This window comes from Chanos chanos, chromosome 1 (assembly GCF_902362185.1).
Source record: "Chanos chanos chromosome 1, fChaCha1.1, whole genome shotgun sequence".
Lineage (NCBI taxonomy): Eukaryota > Metazoa > Chordata > Actinopteri > Gonorynchiformes > Chanidae > Chanos > Chanos chanos.
Genome location: NC_044495.1, coordinates 13678975 through 13696288, shown reverse-complemented (window position 1 = coordinate 13696288; position 17314 = coordinate 13678975). Strand labels below are relative to the sequence as shown.

Genomic DNA, 17314 nt, shown 5'->3' with positions numbered 1-17314 from the left:
ACAACTTCTTCCTGTGGTCCTGTTTTAGGCTTGCATTCAAGTGAGCATTCAGTTGTCAATGTGAAAACGGAAACGAAAAATAAAAGCAGACATTTAATATTTCCAAGCTAACCTCATGTTATAAAAAAGGTGCAAAAAGTGCAAACTACTCAGGTCCACTGTCTTTCAGTAGACATTTCACATCAATGACTATACAGTCTATCTATAACACAGCATATTAATTTAGAGCTCTGACGCCACAAAGAACCACGCGAACTTTGAAAGATTAAGACACTGCACTGTCAGCACAAACACCATTCGTTTCAAGTACCAGTAACTACCGATCTACAATTAGCCGAGACCAACAGCACCAGGAGCATTTCGTGTAGTCTCCTAAGCGCTGTTCACGAGAGAGAGAATGTGAATTGACAGGGTTTACCGCTTCCATGTGACTGTCATTGCTCCTACTCCACCCAACTCACGAATCTCAGCAAATGAAAGTTAAAAATGTACATCACATGATTCTTTGGCGTTTCCCAAGAAGAGTCCCTAATACGCCCGCACAGAGCTTGCATAGTTGTATTATCTGATAGTGACTGAGGTGAGGCAACCGTATTCTTCAGAGGGAACAGTATTTACTGAACATTACGTAAAGTGGAGGCGAAGTCACTAAGGATAAAAACTCTAATTATTGTTTCCAGCCGAAAACCGAAAGTCGTAAAAAATGCAACCTGAACCACAAAACTCAGCTAAATATGAGTCATTTAATTTGTAATGTTTAGCATTTTCATTTTCTACGCTTTAAATGAAATTTCTGTTGGGAAGCACGCCTAACATTTCTTGTGATAACAAATGCCTACAAGGGGACATACCTCGCAAAGAGTGTACGTCTTACAAACATTACGCATTAGGTCTTTTCTGACCTCACCACTCGCGGAGGTATGAGTTTGACGCGACAAAAACAGAGAAACAACGCTGAAATTTTCTGATCCAGCCAACTGCTGTGAACACCCCAAATAACTTGCTATTATACAATATCAGTTCACATTTGAAATCATAACTGAACGATAGCTCTGACGCGCAGAAAGACACGCAAACTGTGCAAAGGTTAAGACGCAATACTAATAATGTGTTACGTGTAATATGCCAACATTTCCTGTGGTCTTTATGGCTCATGACTGCCAACTGTTCTGAAAAATTTAAGATGTGTCTTCATATACAGAAAGTACCCTACATATCTTTTGTCTTGTTGAGGTCTTGTTCAGAATCTTGCATCCCTTATCTGAACTCAAAGTTTAAAAGTTGTTTTTTCTTGTAAAGGAACAGATCAACTTGTGTGGCAGATATCAGCCAGTAGATATCATCCAGGTCAAACCTCTTCTTATCCTTTTACTGAGTGCACACTCATAACTGAGAAGTTATAAACTTCGTTTATCGAACTTTGCTCTTATATACTGGATGAATGAATGCTTAAGCAGCTTACAACTATCCTACCACATAAGCCTCTTTAAGAACAGGCCTTGTAATATCACTTCTATGAGACCTGAAGAAAAATCCAAATGAATTGAATGTGCAAAGATCTATCCTATAAACAAATACACACGCTTGGATGAATTCCTAAAGTCAGCGTTTAAACTAAGACTTTTTAAAACTAATTTCATTTTAAACAGTGATCATTTGTTTATCTGGCTTATCTCACAGTGATAGGTCACATGAAGTGTTTAAATCAATGAATAGATTTTTCAAAGAAAGAATGGCTAATGAAAAATGCACTGCGAGCGTTTGAGTGGGTGGTGGGGGTGATGTGGGGGGGTTGTTGAAGAGCAAGAGACCATGAGTTATTCTTTATGTACCTGGCCTCTAACGTACTGATCAAAAAGGTTAAAAGTGAACCTCTGAATCCCTGACTCACTAACTACTCGTAACTATCATACAAGGAATGTACATTAGAGAGAGACAACTCATCTCAGGAGAAGTCAGTTAATGTATCTATGGTTTGACATGCAGTTCTTCATGATGTCCCAACTGCTGAAGGTATTCTGTTGAAGGGAGTACTGTCAGTGATCAGAATATGCAATGGTCTCCTGAGATCCCCCCCCCCCACCTCCCACCCATTCACCCCCCCCCCTTCTACCTGCCACATGGACACAAACGCCACACACACACTGTATACAAATAGTGCAATGCAAATAACACATGACAGGGATGTAGTCACATCAGCAGAAGTTTATCTCAGTACACATGATGATGTAGTGAAGGTTTCCCCCTGAGGCCTGTCTTAAAGCCTGGGTGACATATTTGGGAATTTCCACACTTCTCTGTAATTACCATGACTTCTTCCTTCACTTGCTCTCTCTGTGAAACCCCACACAGATGGGAACACAGGATGGAAATAAGTGGAAGCACACTGTTTTTGTCATACATACATACTCTCATTTTATTCTTACTTAATTAGTGTATTCAAACATTATGTTAATAGTGCTGTATAGAAGAATATTTGAGATGAAACATTGTTTGTATTTCACGTGATTTGAGCAGTTCTCATCTGGAATTCAACACTTTTGCATCACAGAATGGATGAAATACTGTGAAAAATATTTGCTTCTATTTTAAAACATCATTTTGATCATCAAAAGGTCTTCTATTCTGCTAAGTGAAAAGGAAATGGTAGCCTACTTTCTGTATTTCATGGCCCCGAATTAGTGACAGAGATCAGGAGAATGACATTATTATACGGCAACAGTTCAAAATAAGAGACCAGCTATGGGGCATAACACTGTTGAAAAATAGTATTTAATCTTCTGTAAAGTATGTCATCCAAATGCACTTTGCATGTTGTAACAAACATTTAGGGGATCAGTATTGTTGAATATTTGTTTGCAGTTTTCACAGCCATGAAACAAATTATCACTGTTTAAAAAAAACAGATTATATAAGCACTTGCGGAATATAAAATGTATCACATCTAGTGATAAGTCCATATAATACAATGTACAAGACATACAAAATATCATACATAGAAAAAAAGAAAAAATATATATATATAATTGTAGATAACATTAATAACACAGCATGGATGTAAACAGTTCATATATATGTGCATACATGACGCCAGCGTCAAAAGAAGAAAAGAAAAAACACTGAGGGACAAGTTATGAATTGATATAAAAATATGAGTGTTCTTCTCATCCAGTCACAGTGGTAAGCTGATGAAAACAGAGAAAAAATATGGTTTTTGGCTTTGGGTGAACCTGTCAGGACTGCAGTTAAGTGTTTTGTCAATAACCAACCTATGAAATGTTGTTGTTTTTTTCAGTTAGGTAGTGAAGAAAACTAAAACCATAAGGCACTGGATGATAATGCACGAAAGTATAAAGAAAACAAAACATTAGGCAAAACGAAAAAAAACAGTAACAAGATAAAGTCCTAACTGCCAGCACGTGACCCAATCTGATTGGGCTAACTCTGTGTTTAGTGATAAAAAAAAAGGCTCTTAAACTCCAAGCTTACAGGTTGGAGCGTGCTCCTCTCATACCTTCATCAAGGTCCAAGAAAGAGTTTTTTGAGCTAAGTGCTGCTAGCTAGCTAGCTGTACAGAGGCTTAGATGTAAACAGTAACCATGGCAACACGTCAGTCTGAGCTCACTTGCCCTCCAGCTGCTCCAGGAGAGGGTTGGCTTCGCTCTCGGGGGTCTTCACGCTGTCTGTCCGCACGATGCAGGTGGGCCGGTGGCGGTTCAGCATAAGTATGAGCTGTTGTCGTTCATGTTTGAGCTCCTCAATCTGAGCTTTGAGTTCAGAGTTCATCATCTCCAGACGCTCCGATTCCTGAAAATGGATAGGGTTTAAAAGGTAGGTTCAATGGCATTGCATTTTATGGTGCCTTAAGACCACAGATAATTACATATTAATTACATATTTCAATTGTAATACCAAAATAGTACCTACAGGGTCAATATAGTCCTCCTCTAATTAAAACAACCTATCATGTATTACCGTGAAATTTTGTGATCTAAATGAACTGTAACATGAACAGATAAGAAAGTTTTTCACAAGGATATCCCTGTAGGTCACACTTTCACAAACCATAAAACGTAGCATTGTTCTGTTTTACACCACTATCTCGACCCTTACCTTAAATCAGATTTTTATAGAAGTATAATGATTCCCAGCTTCCACACTCGTAATGAGACGAAAGAGAATGTTTTGACTGGTAAGTTATCATGGATAAGACCATTCAAGATTTTAAATGTCTCTCCTCTTTGTTGTGCCTCTCCTAAATTCAGTTTTCCCTTACTGATAAAAAATACTCTCGGGGCAGTGTCTGTTAGTGTATCACAAGGTAACTTGCTGTTATCATTGCATAAATTGTGTGAGGTCTTCTATGTGCATATATATGTATGTGTACATACACACACAGTGACAGCCGTTTTCAGAGGGGTTACTCACCCTTTGTAAGTATTCTGTTCGCTCCTTCTTTTTGTTCCGACATCGTGCTGCGGCGACTTTGTTTTTCTCTCTCCTTCGTTTCCTTCTCTCCTCCTCTTCATCTTTCTAATTGAAGACATTGAGCGGTAATCATTTATGCCTTCACACTCTCTTTCACAAAAAGTACATAACTGTACAATATCTGTGATTTTAAATATGGAATTATTAAATCAAATTATTTCATAATCAAGCCATCCACTGTTTTTGAATGTGTGTAATTCAGATCTCCAACATCAAGGGATCTATTGCCTAATTTGGTCTATACCCAAACAAACAACTTGTTGAACAATTATCCTACTTAATGTCTTCGACCGTTGGAGCTGATTAAAGCATTACTTAATCACAAACCACAGACACTCTAAAGTGTTCAAATTAAGCCTACTACGAACTATTTAAAACAAGACAGCATGTATATGTGTCAAGTGTTTTGTGGTTTATTTTTCTTTAAATGCTGGCCTACTGTCGTTTTGTATTTGTGATTTATGGTACACCGCAAATTAAAACATTAACTCTGGTAAATACAGACTACCACTGTGTGCTGTGGGGAAGTGAATATTTCTGACTGCCATATGTAAATGCATACTTTGTCAAACCAAATCTTTTTTGGATGATTTCTAAATATTCTTTCCATGATTCCTCTCTACTTCCTGTTGGCCAAATCATTACCTCCAAAAGCCCAAATCAAACCTAATTTAGTCAGTGACTGTTGTTTAAATCACTGATTTAAATCATGGTGTCTGAAGCAATGAATGGGGAGTGAGAACTGCAGGTAAATGTAGGTAAATACCTGTGGTAATTAGTGTGTGAGGAAAAAATGGACACCCCAGTCATAAAAATTAAAGAAATACCCCACCAAATTAATTTTGATCATCTCCTGTGTGTCAAAACTGCTGCTAAACATTGTTAGCATCTCCAAGATGACCATGTAGGGAGATGGAGTGATGAAGCCCAAAAAAGGGCATCATATGTTCATTAAATATGAGTAAATATGTGGTGCAGCTCAATTCAGGTTATATGAAGGCAAGCAATAGCACAAAAAATGTACATTTAATCCTGTATTTAACATGAACTTCTACTGGTATTTCTGCCCACTTTTACACAAGGATCTGATTGGAACTAGAGCTGGAGGAACACTCCTGTCACCTCTTCTGTTGGCTTAACAAGGATGTTAGTTACACGTTTTTACAGTGAGCTGCTCAGCCAACAGCAGTTACTGCTTTACAGAGGACATGAATGAAAAACCCAAAACAAGGTTTTTGACAGCCAAAGACACAAGTGAAAAATTAACTTCAACTTCATTTTCTTTGCTCTTTGTCTTTCAGTATGAAACCCTAATGGTGGTACTGTTTTCAGTTCCTCCACTGGATGGAGCCATTGACCTTTGTGGAGTCTACGAATTTCATCTTTAAAAGTGTATTTATGAATGTATAATTAATCACATGTCCATAATACAACTTATCAAAACTATTTCAAAATCTTAGAAAACAGGCTATTGTTCTAATCTGTCATTCAGCATCTGTAAAGTGTTGTGCATACAGAATCTATTGATACCTTTGGCGAAAATGAAGAAAGCAATCAAACATACAACTGTGTTGTGTGTACAACAGCTGTGTTGTGTTTCATCCTTGAATCATGGAAATGTATCTTATGAATAAAAGCTCTTGTCTAGCCATTTTGCCATATGCATTTTTCAATTTCAACTGAAACTGAAGAAAAACAGACAAGTGAGCAAAAAAAAAACCTGTCCCTCTGCTTGTGTTCACCATTTCATTTTCACCAAGTCTTCTCACCTCAGTTTTAATTGGCAGGGTTCGTTTTCCTAGTTTGCCCAGTAGATGAAGTGGGGAGAGCATGGCACCCAGGCTGCAGAGGTCTGCGTATTTGAGCTGGTCGGTCAGCGTGGTAGCAGAGATTCCCGCCAGCGGGCCTAGACTAGGCAGAGAGCCGGCCGTCAGAGATGGGTCAGGAATCTGTCCGGGCATCATGTCACACACGCCCACGCCCACAGCTGCGCAGGGGAAAGAGAAAACAGAGGACATGTTTAATATTTAGCTTTATAGCTTCCCAAAAAATCATAACTCTTGATGTGAAGGCGTGTGATATTTTGATGATGTTTTTCTCAATGGTTGCTCCCCCTCTCCCTTTATTTATCTGGGTTTTTTTTTTTATGAGAACAGTTTCTGGTGTTTGTTTGTTTTTTCATAATTCCTAAGAACCAGCTGTATCTGTCTGAAAAGGCAAACAGAAATTTGGGTGAAATTGAGAACATCTGGAAATTGCCAATGAAACATCGGACCTCGTTTTTAAGTGCTGATTTTTTTTCTTTGCTCTAATTTCTTTTTAGTGTGATACATCTGACGGACCCAACAGTTCATACTTCTCGCAAACAAATGTGTTTTTTACTTAATGGAGGAGATCAATTCTACATCACATGCCTTACTGGTGCTCCTTTTCAAGAAGAGTGTGGACAGACTTGTTCCCAAGACACCAATACAGTATCTAAATATGAACTACTGACACATGTAAACAGTGAGACAATGTAGTTTAATTACTGTTTCCATAAGACCCATGGTCTTTCGCTTAAACTTTTCCTCAATACCACATTTTCTATTTCTGCTTTTCTCTTAGTCTCTACTTTTCACACATTCTGACTCTCCAATACTACTTGTTGAAATTCTCACTCTTTCTCTCCCTCCATTTCCCCACCTCTGTGGTGTGGTGTATATTGTATAAGCTCATACAGGACTCTTGGCAAGGATCCTTCTTTTTTTTTCTGCTGCTCTGGAAGAGCTAAAGGGAGAGGCCCTCAGCCATAGCGCACAAAAGTAGACCCAGACGCATTCCATTTTATCCCGTTGAGAGAGAGAGAAAGAGAGAGAGTGAGTGAGAGAGAGAGAGAGAGTGTGTGTGTGAGAGAGAGAGAGAGAGAGAGAGAGAAGGAGAGAAGACTGGAGGACACCCCAGCCAAGAAACGTGTACTGCCCATGTATCCCTCATCCAGGCCCATTGCTGTCCACCCGTCTCTCTCAGACTAGTGGAATGTGGCCACTAGAGACCTAGACAATGTCGTCAGCTTCGAACCACCGCTCCTCCTCTACTCATGTTTCTCTCAAAAACTAACCCTTTTTGATTCAGTAAATGGTTGCAAAAAAGAGTTCGTAAAAATTCTCATAGACTGTTCTTGTTATTGTTAACCCTTTCTAGGTTTAAGTTGGTTGCACTGCAGATGCCGAAGCCCCCCATAGCTCATACTATGGAAAAGGAAAATGTGATTAAAATGAGATCTTCAGTCAATTTTGCTGGCTTCTGTGCCTGAAAACACATTATCCAGTACAATATCATTCCACTGTGTCAAAATAACTGTATTAATAAATGACAGGGGAATTGACATTATAGTTGATATAAATATTTCTGCATCTGTGCGACGTGTTTGCATTTTACGAAAATATATATATAATCAAACCTCATTTGTCTGCTTGCAAAATCTGAGAAATTCTTCTTTGCTCCACTTATTAATTAGACTGAGGGCCATATTGGTAGTGCAACATATGAGTTACATCACCCTCTTCCTCTGCAGTAGGCCTAATTGTGTCACGTTTTAGAGAGGTGTCATGAAGTGAGATCTGCGGACACATTCCAAAGCTGAGGCCATCGCCACAAGTAAACTCCAAATTTTAAACAAGTATACAGTAATGGCCAAGTCACATTAACACGTACCGTAAAAATGAGACATCGAGTGCACTGTGAAGGCTTGAATTCACACATGTTTACGAGTCTGAATTAGACTCTCAATACACACACAGACATGCTTTATCCAGTAATGACATTTTGCCACTCCAGAACAACAAATTTGCTCCATCTTTTGTAATCTAATATTGGCTGAGTTTGGTGAAAAGAGACATAACATTAAGGCTCTCATGCAACCGATACAGATCACCTTTACATCCTTCATCTAACTGTATTCCCACAATGGAAAAACTAGATTGTGGGTTAAAAATCTACCCAAAACCTTCATCTCTGGAACTTGTAGCACACGTCCAAATAAAACTACACACAGGCCAGTCAGGACAAGCATGTATTCAAGCGATGACAGCATGAGCAATTTGGAAAAATAAACGGAATACAACAGTGTTCTCTTTGTTTGGATTTTCACTGGGAAGCTCCAAGGAGCACCGTAATACAGTGGAATCCACTCAAATGGTCTATGATTCCAAAGGCCAAGCTACAGTCATTCAGTCTAACTTTGACTATGACTCCCTCAGTGACATGATTCACTGGCTATTTAAAAAAGGAATGACTACTTCATACAATGAGGAAGCACTACAAGACTGAAATGATCATTACGAAAAAGAAACCATCTCAAATAATGGTTGTTCACCTCAAGAATAACAGAAATGACCCAGCTTTCACAAGCTATGTCCACTTGCTTGTGCAACAGTTCATATAGCTCACTCTAGGCCCACCATGTGCCTAAACGTGCGCCAACAGTTTTTTCTCTGTTTTAACCCAGCATGAGTCCTTATCGGGCTTCAATTCATGCAGATGAGACACACTCTCCAAGCAAAAAAAGAAAAAAAATTGTCTCTTTTCTCTGAGTACAGGTACAGGCCAAAATGGCTTACAAAACCAGGCAATGTGCTGTCATAAAATGGCAATGAACATTAATGCAAGGCTGAAAAGAACACAAGTTGTTAAAGTATATAATAGCATACAGCATAAATGCCTCCTCAACAGCACTCAGCTTAACTTTGCCCATACTTTTCTTCCACCTCCTCCTCTTTCCTACAGCCTTGATCAAAGCATGTGAGTTTGGGACAGTCAAACAGAAATCCTTTTGCATTTTCACTTTCAGAAGACAACAATTGTTCCAACATAATATAGATCACCTTACTGAACTCCTAATAAGGAATAAAGAGGAGCAAATTTTTAATTTAAGTAGTTAATACCAAAAAATACATCCAGCGTATCAAAAAAAAACAAACAAACAACCTCTCCAAGAACAAATGAAAATAAAAACCTGGCATTTTGGACTGGTCTCTGAGATAAGGATTGAGATCCATTCAGAATGTCACAGACTCCTGGTCGTGTCCCAGGAATTGAGAGAATAAGGTTTTCATGAGGAGTAAGAATGAACAAAAGAACCTGGAGAGCCCTAATCCACTGCCGAGAGTCTTTACAGCTTGATGCACAATTAAGAGAATATTATGTCTGTATTAGGATGCTGTTCTAAGGGCATGTTACTTTTGTTTACACAATGTCCCAGTACCTCAGATATCAAAGAATCCTCAAAGACACAAACTATCTGCAGGATTTTCATACAACATTCGTCAATAAACTAACATAAACTGAAAGAAAAAAACAACAACCTCGAAACAAAAATTAAAAAAACAAAGAATACAAGCACAAGCAAAGCATTTTCAGTTAATCTTCCAATTGGTTTCAGTTCCGAAAAAAAAAGTTTCATGCAATGAAAGAGCACAGAAATCTGGAAGCAATATGTGAAACTCCACTGGCCCATGTTGCATAATACAGCTATTATGACGATAGCCATAATGCTACATAATGACTCTGACTTATATGGTATCAAGAGACTTGAACCAGCCCTCACTAAAGAACAGTATTGTAGGCCGTCATATGGACTTAGTGTCTTATCTCTATATAGGAATTCATATGTGGTTTGAAGCATATTGGAAAATAGAACTCCAGTAAATAGCATGACTCCAAGCTTTTCACATGTAATACACTAGACTAAAGCTCTACCAGGAAGATACTTTGGTGTGGTTGTTGCAGGTTTGCATAAACAGAAAGGAGAAGAAAAGGCCAGAATTAGTGAAATAAATGAATGTCACTTAAAAACTTTTTCTGTCACAAATATTCACATTTCTCTTTATTGACTAGTAACAAATCTCATTGTAAGTCAAAGCACTGCAATCTGTGAATGATATTTGTCCCCGCAGATTTTACTTTTAAACCATCTTATTACCAGCATTGTTCAATTGTTGCTTAGTGGAGTTTCAAGAAACTTGTTACAAGGTTTAAATTTATATCAAAATGTTTCCATTGACTGACCAAGCTAAATTAATCCCTATTTTGTTTTTGATACTACATTCAAGCAAATACAGTGCTTGAATGAGGACTGAAATACTTATACCAAATATTAAATAGTAAATATGTAGTACCTCCTGTCTTATGGTTGCATGAGGGTAATTGGACAGGCAGTAAACAACAGTTGGTACATACAAACAGAGGTGTATTAAAAGTGTTATCAGTCTCAACCATATGCTGTCTCACACCCTAATTGTTTGTAAGCAGATATCAGTGTTGACGTAACATTTAAGGATCCATTAATTAGATAACAGCCTTTACATGAACAAAACTGTAACACTAAACAGGAAACTTTCCAACATCTACAGATGTAATGTTTTTCCACCTTAAAGTCTTTGATGTGCTATACTGTGCAGTGAGGACAAAAGAAAGCCATATCTGACAAGTTAAGGTGTAAACTAACAAACAAAAAGAAATAACTTTCAAGTACAATCTATAAGTATTTCTGCACCAATGGAAGAGAAAACAATTGCTCAGTTTGTTGTTTGAAGTATGCATACAAAAATGGCTCTCCAGTCATCACATCAGCCAGGTACCGTTCCTGAACTGCTTATAATAAACAGCTTCTCTAGTTAGTACTAGGTCCACTGCGAGGAAATACCCAGGCACAAAAACATCAAAATGGAGACTTGAGGAAACGAACACAAAACTAACAGAAAATGTTGAGCATTAACATCTATGTCACATGTAGCCTACGTGCTAACAGCACAAACATATTAAAACTGACCCTCTACACCTCAACTTTAGATAATCTGTAATGCGTCTGACGATCAAAGGCCAATAAACTGTGCACGGACTACCGATAAACTTCGCAGATAATCTATATCATTGAGACACCATGGCAGTCATGAATAAACCTGGAACCACTTTGTCATACACTCAAACTAAAGACAAGCAAGCATTTTGTATATATATTGATGTATCACTATTTTATTTTCAAATGTATTTTGTCTACGTGCATTTGTTAATTCATCCATATTAAATTTCAAACCGTAGTGTGGCTGGAACACAACTAATAGCGGTTATAACATTTCTGAATCTAATCGAAACCCTGGAGGAATTTCAAACTACAGTGCATTTAAAAACAATACCAACCCGTCCATGCACAAACCTATAATTAGATGCATTTTTTTAACATAAACTAAAATGTTAGAATGTTAGAATGTGCAAGTCACACACCCTGGAGCCGTGACACAATTTTAAAGCGGAAGTTGTTCGTCAGAACGGCATGTAGCCTATCTTACGTAACACAATGTTCAGATGAGAGAACGGTAATCAAGCGTGATGGGAGATATGCTCAATAGTCGACTGCAACAACTTACTATTTTAATATGCCATATGTTATTGTCGTTTCGACTAAATGGGATTCGTCATGGAAAAAAGAGAAAATGTATCATCGCGTGCAAGTAGCTAAAATAACAGAAAATATGAATATCTCGCTTTGGAAAAAAATCAGTGCATGGTAGCTACAACTTCAGCAAATAGTTACAAGTAAAAGTGGAGCATCAAGTATGCACATGATAGCATGATACATCCAACTCCATGCCGAACGAGCTCACGTACTTGCAAGTTCTCTCTCTCGCTCGCTCGCTCTCTCTCTCTCTCTCTCTCTCTCTCAGGGAAAATGAAAAATGCCCTTGTCGCTGTTCACATTGAGTACGGCCCCTTTGCAAAAGATTTCCCCCCTCAAGTTCACAAAGTTTTCTATTTACCTGACTTCGATCCCAGGCTCGCTTGATGTCCCTTTTTCAGGTCAGCTGAAGGTCGCGAGTAGATTTTAAAAAGTGGAAATCGTTGCATCAGCTCGTTTATATACCCGATCCCTATCTGGGAGGATTTGGGAATGCGGAAATCAGTTTGCTGTGCCAGCCAGACGTAAGCAGGGATGCAAAAGTCCTGCACTGAAGAAAGAGGCAAAGAAGTGAGAGGGAAGTCATACTCGCTCCACCCCTTAGAAACCAGAAAACAAACAACTCGTTGACCCTTCGTAAATTGGGAAGACCTTCGCGATAGATATGTGGCTCACACCGCATGCGACTCTCTGTGAGCAGACAGTCCGAAGACAGATTTTTTATTTTTTTTGCGAGCTTGTCGACTAATTTATTGTGCGTCTCCAAAAAGGGATCAGAGACTTTTGGTGCCTGTGGCCTCACTTTTCAAAAATGCTCTCGATACAAGAGGAAGTATCACAAGGTACAATGTGATGTAACTGCACAAAACATGCGCAAGTTGTAGTATCTGAATAATTTAATTCGGTAAATTTACATTTGAATGGATCTGATTAAGTAGGTGTAATATCAGTAATTTACAGTTTTATTGTACGATTTCTGTAGATATGACAGCCAAATGAATCATAAGATATTTATGTGATAACACTACAAATTCAAATATATCTGCAATGAAATTTGCGCTGTTGTTGAATCAGTTCTCAAAGATGATTTCAGTTTTGACAATGTTTTCGAGTCAGCATATACAGAATGGCTGGTTTGAGGCTGAGTACATTAAAATGTTTGTCATGAAGTTCATGAGACTGTGTGGACTGACAATAAAGGCAAGTATCTGCTTCTATTTTAAAGGAAATTGTGCTATTCTGTATCTTAAAACATGTTTTATTATCATACACTCAAAAATAGCAAGTAAGGCAGGAATTACATTGTTTATTCTCTCACTTAATTTTAAGTGACTCCAACAAACTGTTCTTAAAATTGCTGGACATATTTATATTGGAATCATTAGATTCTATATCCTCTATTACACTGTTGTAATGAGATTTTGATGAAGCTGTATGTAAATTCATGATGTAATGCTCACATGGTTTTCATTCCAATTTATATCATAATAACATAAAAACACCGAAAAACATTGGTAATTGCATATAAACACAGGAGACAAATGTCACACTGCATGATTTTTTTTAATGTGAATATTAATTCATAAGCAGTCAATGCTCATCTCACTTTTCATTTGACGAACAAGTCAAAATTTAAAAGGTAGAAAAATAAATTATCATTTAATACATCTTGATCGATATAGCACTGGATGTTTTCATGGAAAACTCTAAACTTTCTTTTTCAACGATGAGGGAAAAACACAGTCTGAACAGTGATGCTGAGGTATGTAAGGTATGACAGTATGTATATATGTAAGCACAACATTCAGAGCCACTGATATACACTAGTGCCATCAAAAAAACACAGAAAAGTGCACAGTCAGTTCCACAATACAGCATACAGAAGACTAAGCACCAGATCAAACAGTTATGAAATTCTGATACATATATGATTACATATATATATATATATATTTATTTATAATTATAAGAAATTTGTGTGCATGCTTTTCAAACCAGAGAATACTTCAAATCATGAAGTTCCATGCTCTTAGCTACATCAAATATATCTGGAAGAAGGATGATACAAGCTCAGTCACATTATACACTTCATAAGATGCAGCCATCGAACCACTTGGCCACACATTAACACCACACGTCTCAGATATCAAAACACAATGATATCCAACAATAGAGACCATTATCATGAAACCAACCATGGGCTGTTTTTCTTTTCTGAACATTAGCTCTTATAAGGCTAAAAGAGTTGGAGAGTTGAGGATGTCTACGCTGGATTCAGCTTTGCCCACCCCACTTTTACGTCCGTCCAGTCCCTCAGGCATGGAGTCCAGCTCTGGGCAAGCGAAAGTGAACACAGACAGGTAACTGTTACAGGTAGGGGTGGAGGTGGTCACCACAGGGGTAGTAAGGGGTTCCAAGTCATTTGTCACTGACTTGTAGAGGGTCTCCCAGTCTGTGAAGCCCAGGGACCCACTGAGGTCAATATCAGGTACTGATCGGGCTGTTTCTACTGAGATCTGGTCCTCATCACCATTGGCAAGGATGTTGTCTAGAAGTTCTTCTTTGATATCAAGTGTAGGCTCAAGGTCACAGAGACTGACCTCAGCACTGGAGCATAGCAGGATGTTGGAGTTCCCTGAAATGGCTGTTGATGGCACAAGGGGTGTCTCCAAGTCCTGAAGTGAAGGGGCTTCCTGTGGACTGTCCTCTTGGAGTTTGCCAGGAGCATCTGGGGTGGAAACAGACTGAGGAGATTCTGGGAACATGCCATCTAGTTCCTCAGGCAGTTGGCATAAAGGTTTGTGAGTGGCTAGGATATACTCAAGCCTCTCCTTTTCTTTCAGGAGGTTGGCTATCTCTGCCTGCAGTGCTGCCTTGTCTTCCTCTAATTTGTCTGTCTCCTGAGGAAACAAAATAAGCAGAGTGGATATTAGATAGAGTTGGCCTAAGATATGGCCAGATGATTTTTTAAATGGATTCTGAGGTGGTTGGACAGGGTTTTGATGTTTTTACTTACAGCCTGCAAGGTGTCTGTGAGCTCACGTCGCCGGTTGCGACACTTGGCTGCAGCCATCTTATTTCTCTCTCTCCTTATCCTCTTCTTCTCCTCCTCCTCGGGAGTAAGCTGAGCCTGAGAAGAGAAGACTGTTGGTTATCACCTTGAGAAATCTGTTTTGATTCATCTCTAAATTTTCAGACTTCTGCTGCCAAATGCATCTTTCTCTGCAATGCGTCTAAAAATAGCTCATTGTTGCAGACTCTCCGTGACCTGAATATAAAGTGGATGCCTAAGCTAGGCATACAGCCAATCTAAGGCTCTTGAATGAACGTGTCCTTAATTGCTGCACCACTGTTTGCAGAGACAGTGCCACAGGAGAAAATAAAAATACTAATCTTTTCACTGCATAAGGTAGGAGAAACGCCATCCATGTACCTGCTCGACTTTCCCCTTTCTAGCGGCGCTTTTCCCCTTGCTTCCTCCTGTTCTGGATGTTACCGAGAGAGAATTCTGCGCTTCATTGGCTCTTGCTTTGCCCAGAGACGGCGAGACGGACGTGATGATAGTCGGCTGTACCATCCACTGCAAATCTGGGGTTGTAGAGATCGCGGTCACAGTCGGAACAAACGGAGCCGCAGATGTCTCAATACCGTTGCAAGATTTCTGTAAAATGTGAGAGCAGCTCGTCAAACGGAAGCTCACAACGGGCATCCCGTTTTAAAATAGCTGACATTTCAGTATTTGATAATATAATACAATTAAATTATTAATTTCATTATTCTGAATTTGACATAAAAAGACGTACGTATGTGTGTGTGTGTGTGTGTGTGTGTGTCTCTCTGTGTGTGTGTGTGTATCGAGTGACAAAATATTTCATATATTTCACAGCTCAGGCACACTTCATCGGCATGCATATCTTTTTCTTTAAATACATTCAGGCATCCAAAAATAGTCTCCTCCTGATCAATATTTGACTTCTTCATTGTTGCTGACGTCAACACTGACGCAGGGCAGCTGTGGAGTCTCCTCAATGGGTTTATTTTTCTCAATGAACCGCTGGATTGGCACTCACGATGATTAGATGGCGTGAGCGTGCCAATATTTTTCAAATGTCCAAAAAATGTTAACTCCAAACATGTCCTCCGACCTTTTTGATGATGGGTGATGACAGTATCACTGTTCACTCATTGTCTTTGCTCAGTTGTATCCTATTGCATTTCTCTTTATCTGTGATTCGTATTTCCTCTCAGGTCAATGCACTAAGCTCACTGAAAAGGGCCAGAATTATTTTAACTTCTATTTTAATGTTTAACAAAATAGCAAAACTTCACTAATTTTAGTCATTTCAACATCACAACATCATTACACTGAATATATATATATATATATATATATATACACATAGTGTAATATTGAAATTCGCCGCATTGCAAATGCTAAGGATTGTGTAATCGTAAAGAGCTCCCTTTTTCTGATCGTATATCGTGGTCCCATTTTGCACGTTTTGAAATATCTTCCCCTACCTGTGTGGTCTCCATCGGTGAAGCGGTGGTGTCCGGTTGCGCTTCAGTCTGCGACTGCTGGTAGTACGCGAGGGTGTCCCCGGCAGGAGATTCGGAGCTGCAGCGAGACGAGGAATCGATGTCGGTACTCATGTTGCTAATAAACATTTCTCCACAGACAGCAAAAATAGACAATAGGTCACGGACCCGATTCACGGATTTTCGTGTCTTCTGATGGTTAGTCCTTCGCTGCCTTTCCAGGTTTATAAAACCTGGTCACTGAGACTGCTTTGCAAGCTCCTCCTATTTATAGTCTGTCTGAATTTTATGAATGAACGGAGGATGTACCATCTCTGTAGCGGGGAGCACGGTTAAAAACGCATAAAAATAAAACATATTTTTATGCAAAAAATTATGCAAACGAAACATGCTGACAGCTGTTGATAATGTCGTTTAACCAAGGAACATTTTAACAAGTCAGTTATCGCCACAACAGCTTGAAACCCCCTGCGGGAGGGATATTTGGCACGTGCAACATGTCCATTCATAAAATACTGTTATATGGACCTTGCTATCTTTTTCTGCACAAAGGCTAATTATAATATACGATATCCGAATCATAACATAGTATAAGATATACTGTCACTATTGCGAAATACATTTTCTCGAGCCTGAGAAGCAATATATAAACCACTATTATTCCAAAGGCTGAACTGTGGCAAACATTTAGCTCTCCGTGCTTATCTGTTTCGTCATACATTTTTTGTGCCGGGGGTGGGGGTGCAGTTTGTACTTAGCTAAGTCAAAGATTATGAAAATGATCAAATCGGCAATTCTGTGAATATATATCCTCTAAATTGAAGGATTGGAATACTACATGTATGGGATATG

The 17314-nt window shown here is 38.8% G+C and overlaps 2 protein-coding genes across 2 annotated transcripts; both read right to left on the bottom strand.

Annotated features, from left to right (window-relative positions):
* Positions 1-3525: 3525 nt before the first annotated feature.
* jdp2a (Jun dimerization protein 2a) lies at positions 3526-12371 on the bottom strand. The gene is made up of 4 exons (XM_030788159.1): positions 12285-12371; positions 6258-6475; positions 4429-4533; positions 3526-3807 (listed from the first exon to the last, which is right to left on the bottom strand). The coding sequence occupies exons 2-4, from the start codon at positions 6450-6452 to the stop codon at positions 3622-3624; spliced, it is 486 nt and encodes a 161-aa protein (XP_030644019.1). The 5' UTR covers positions 6453-6475; positions 12285-12371; the 3' UTR covers positions 3526-3621.
* A 1780-nt stretch (positions 12372-14151) lies between these two features.
* On the bottom strand, positions 14152-16591 carry fosaa (v-fos FBJ murine osteosarcoma viral oncogene homolog Aa). The gene is made up of 4 exons (XM_030783306.1): positions 16445-16591; positions 15357-15584; positions 14940-15047; positions 14152-14823 (listed from the first exon to the last, which is right to left on the bottom strand). The coding sequence occupies exons 1-4, from the start codon at positions 16589-16591 to the stop codon at positions 14152-14154; spliced, it is 1155 nt and encodes a 384-aa protein (XP_030639166.1).
* Positions 16592-17314: the final 723 nt, after the last annotated feature.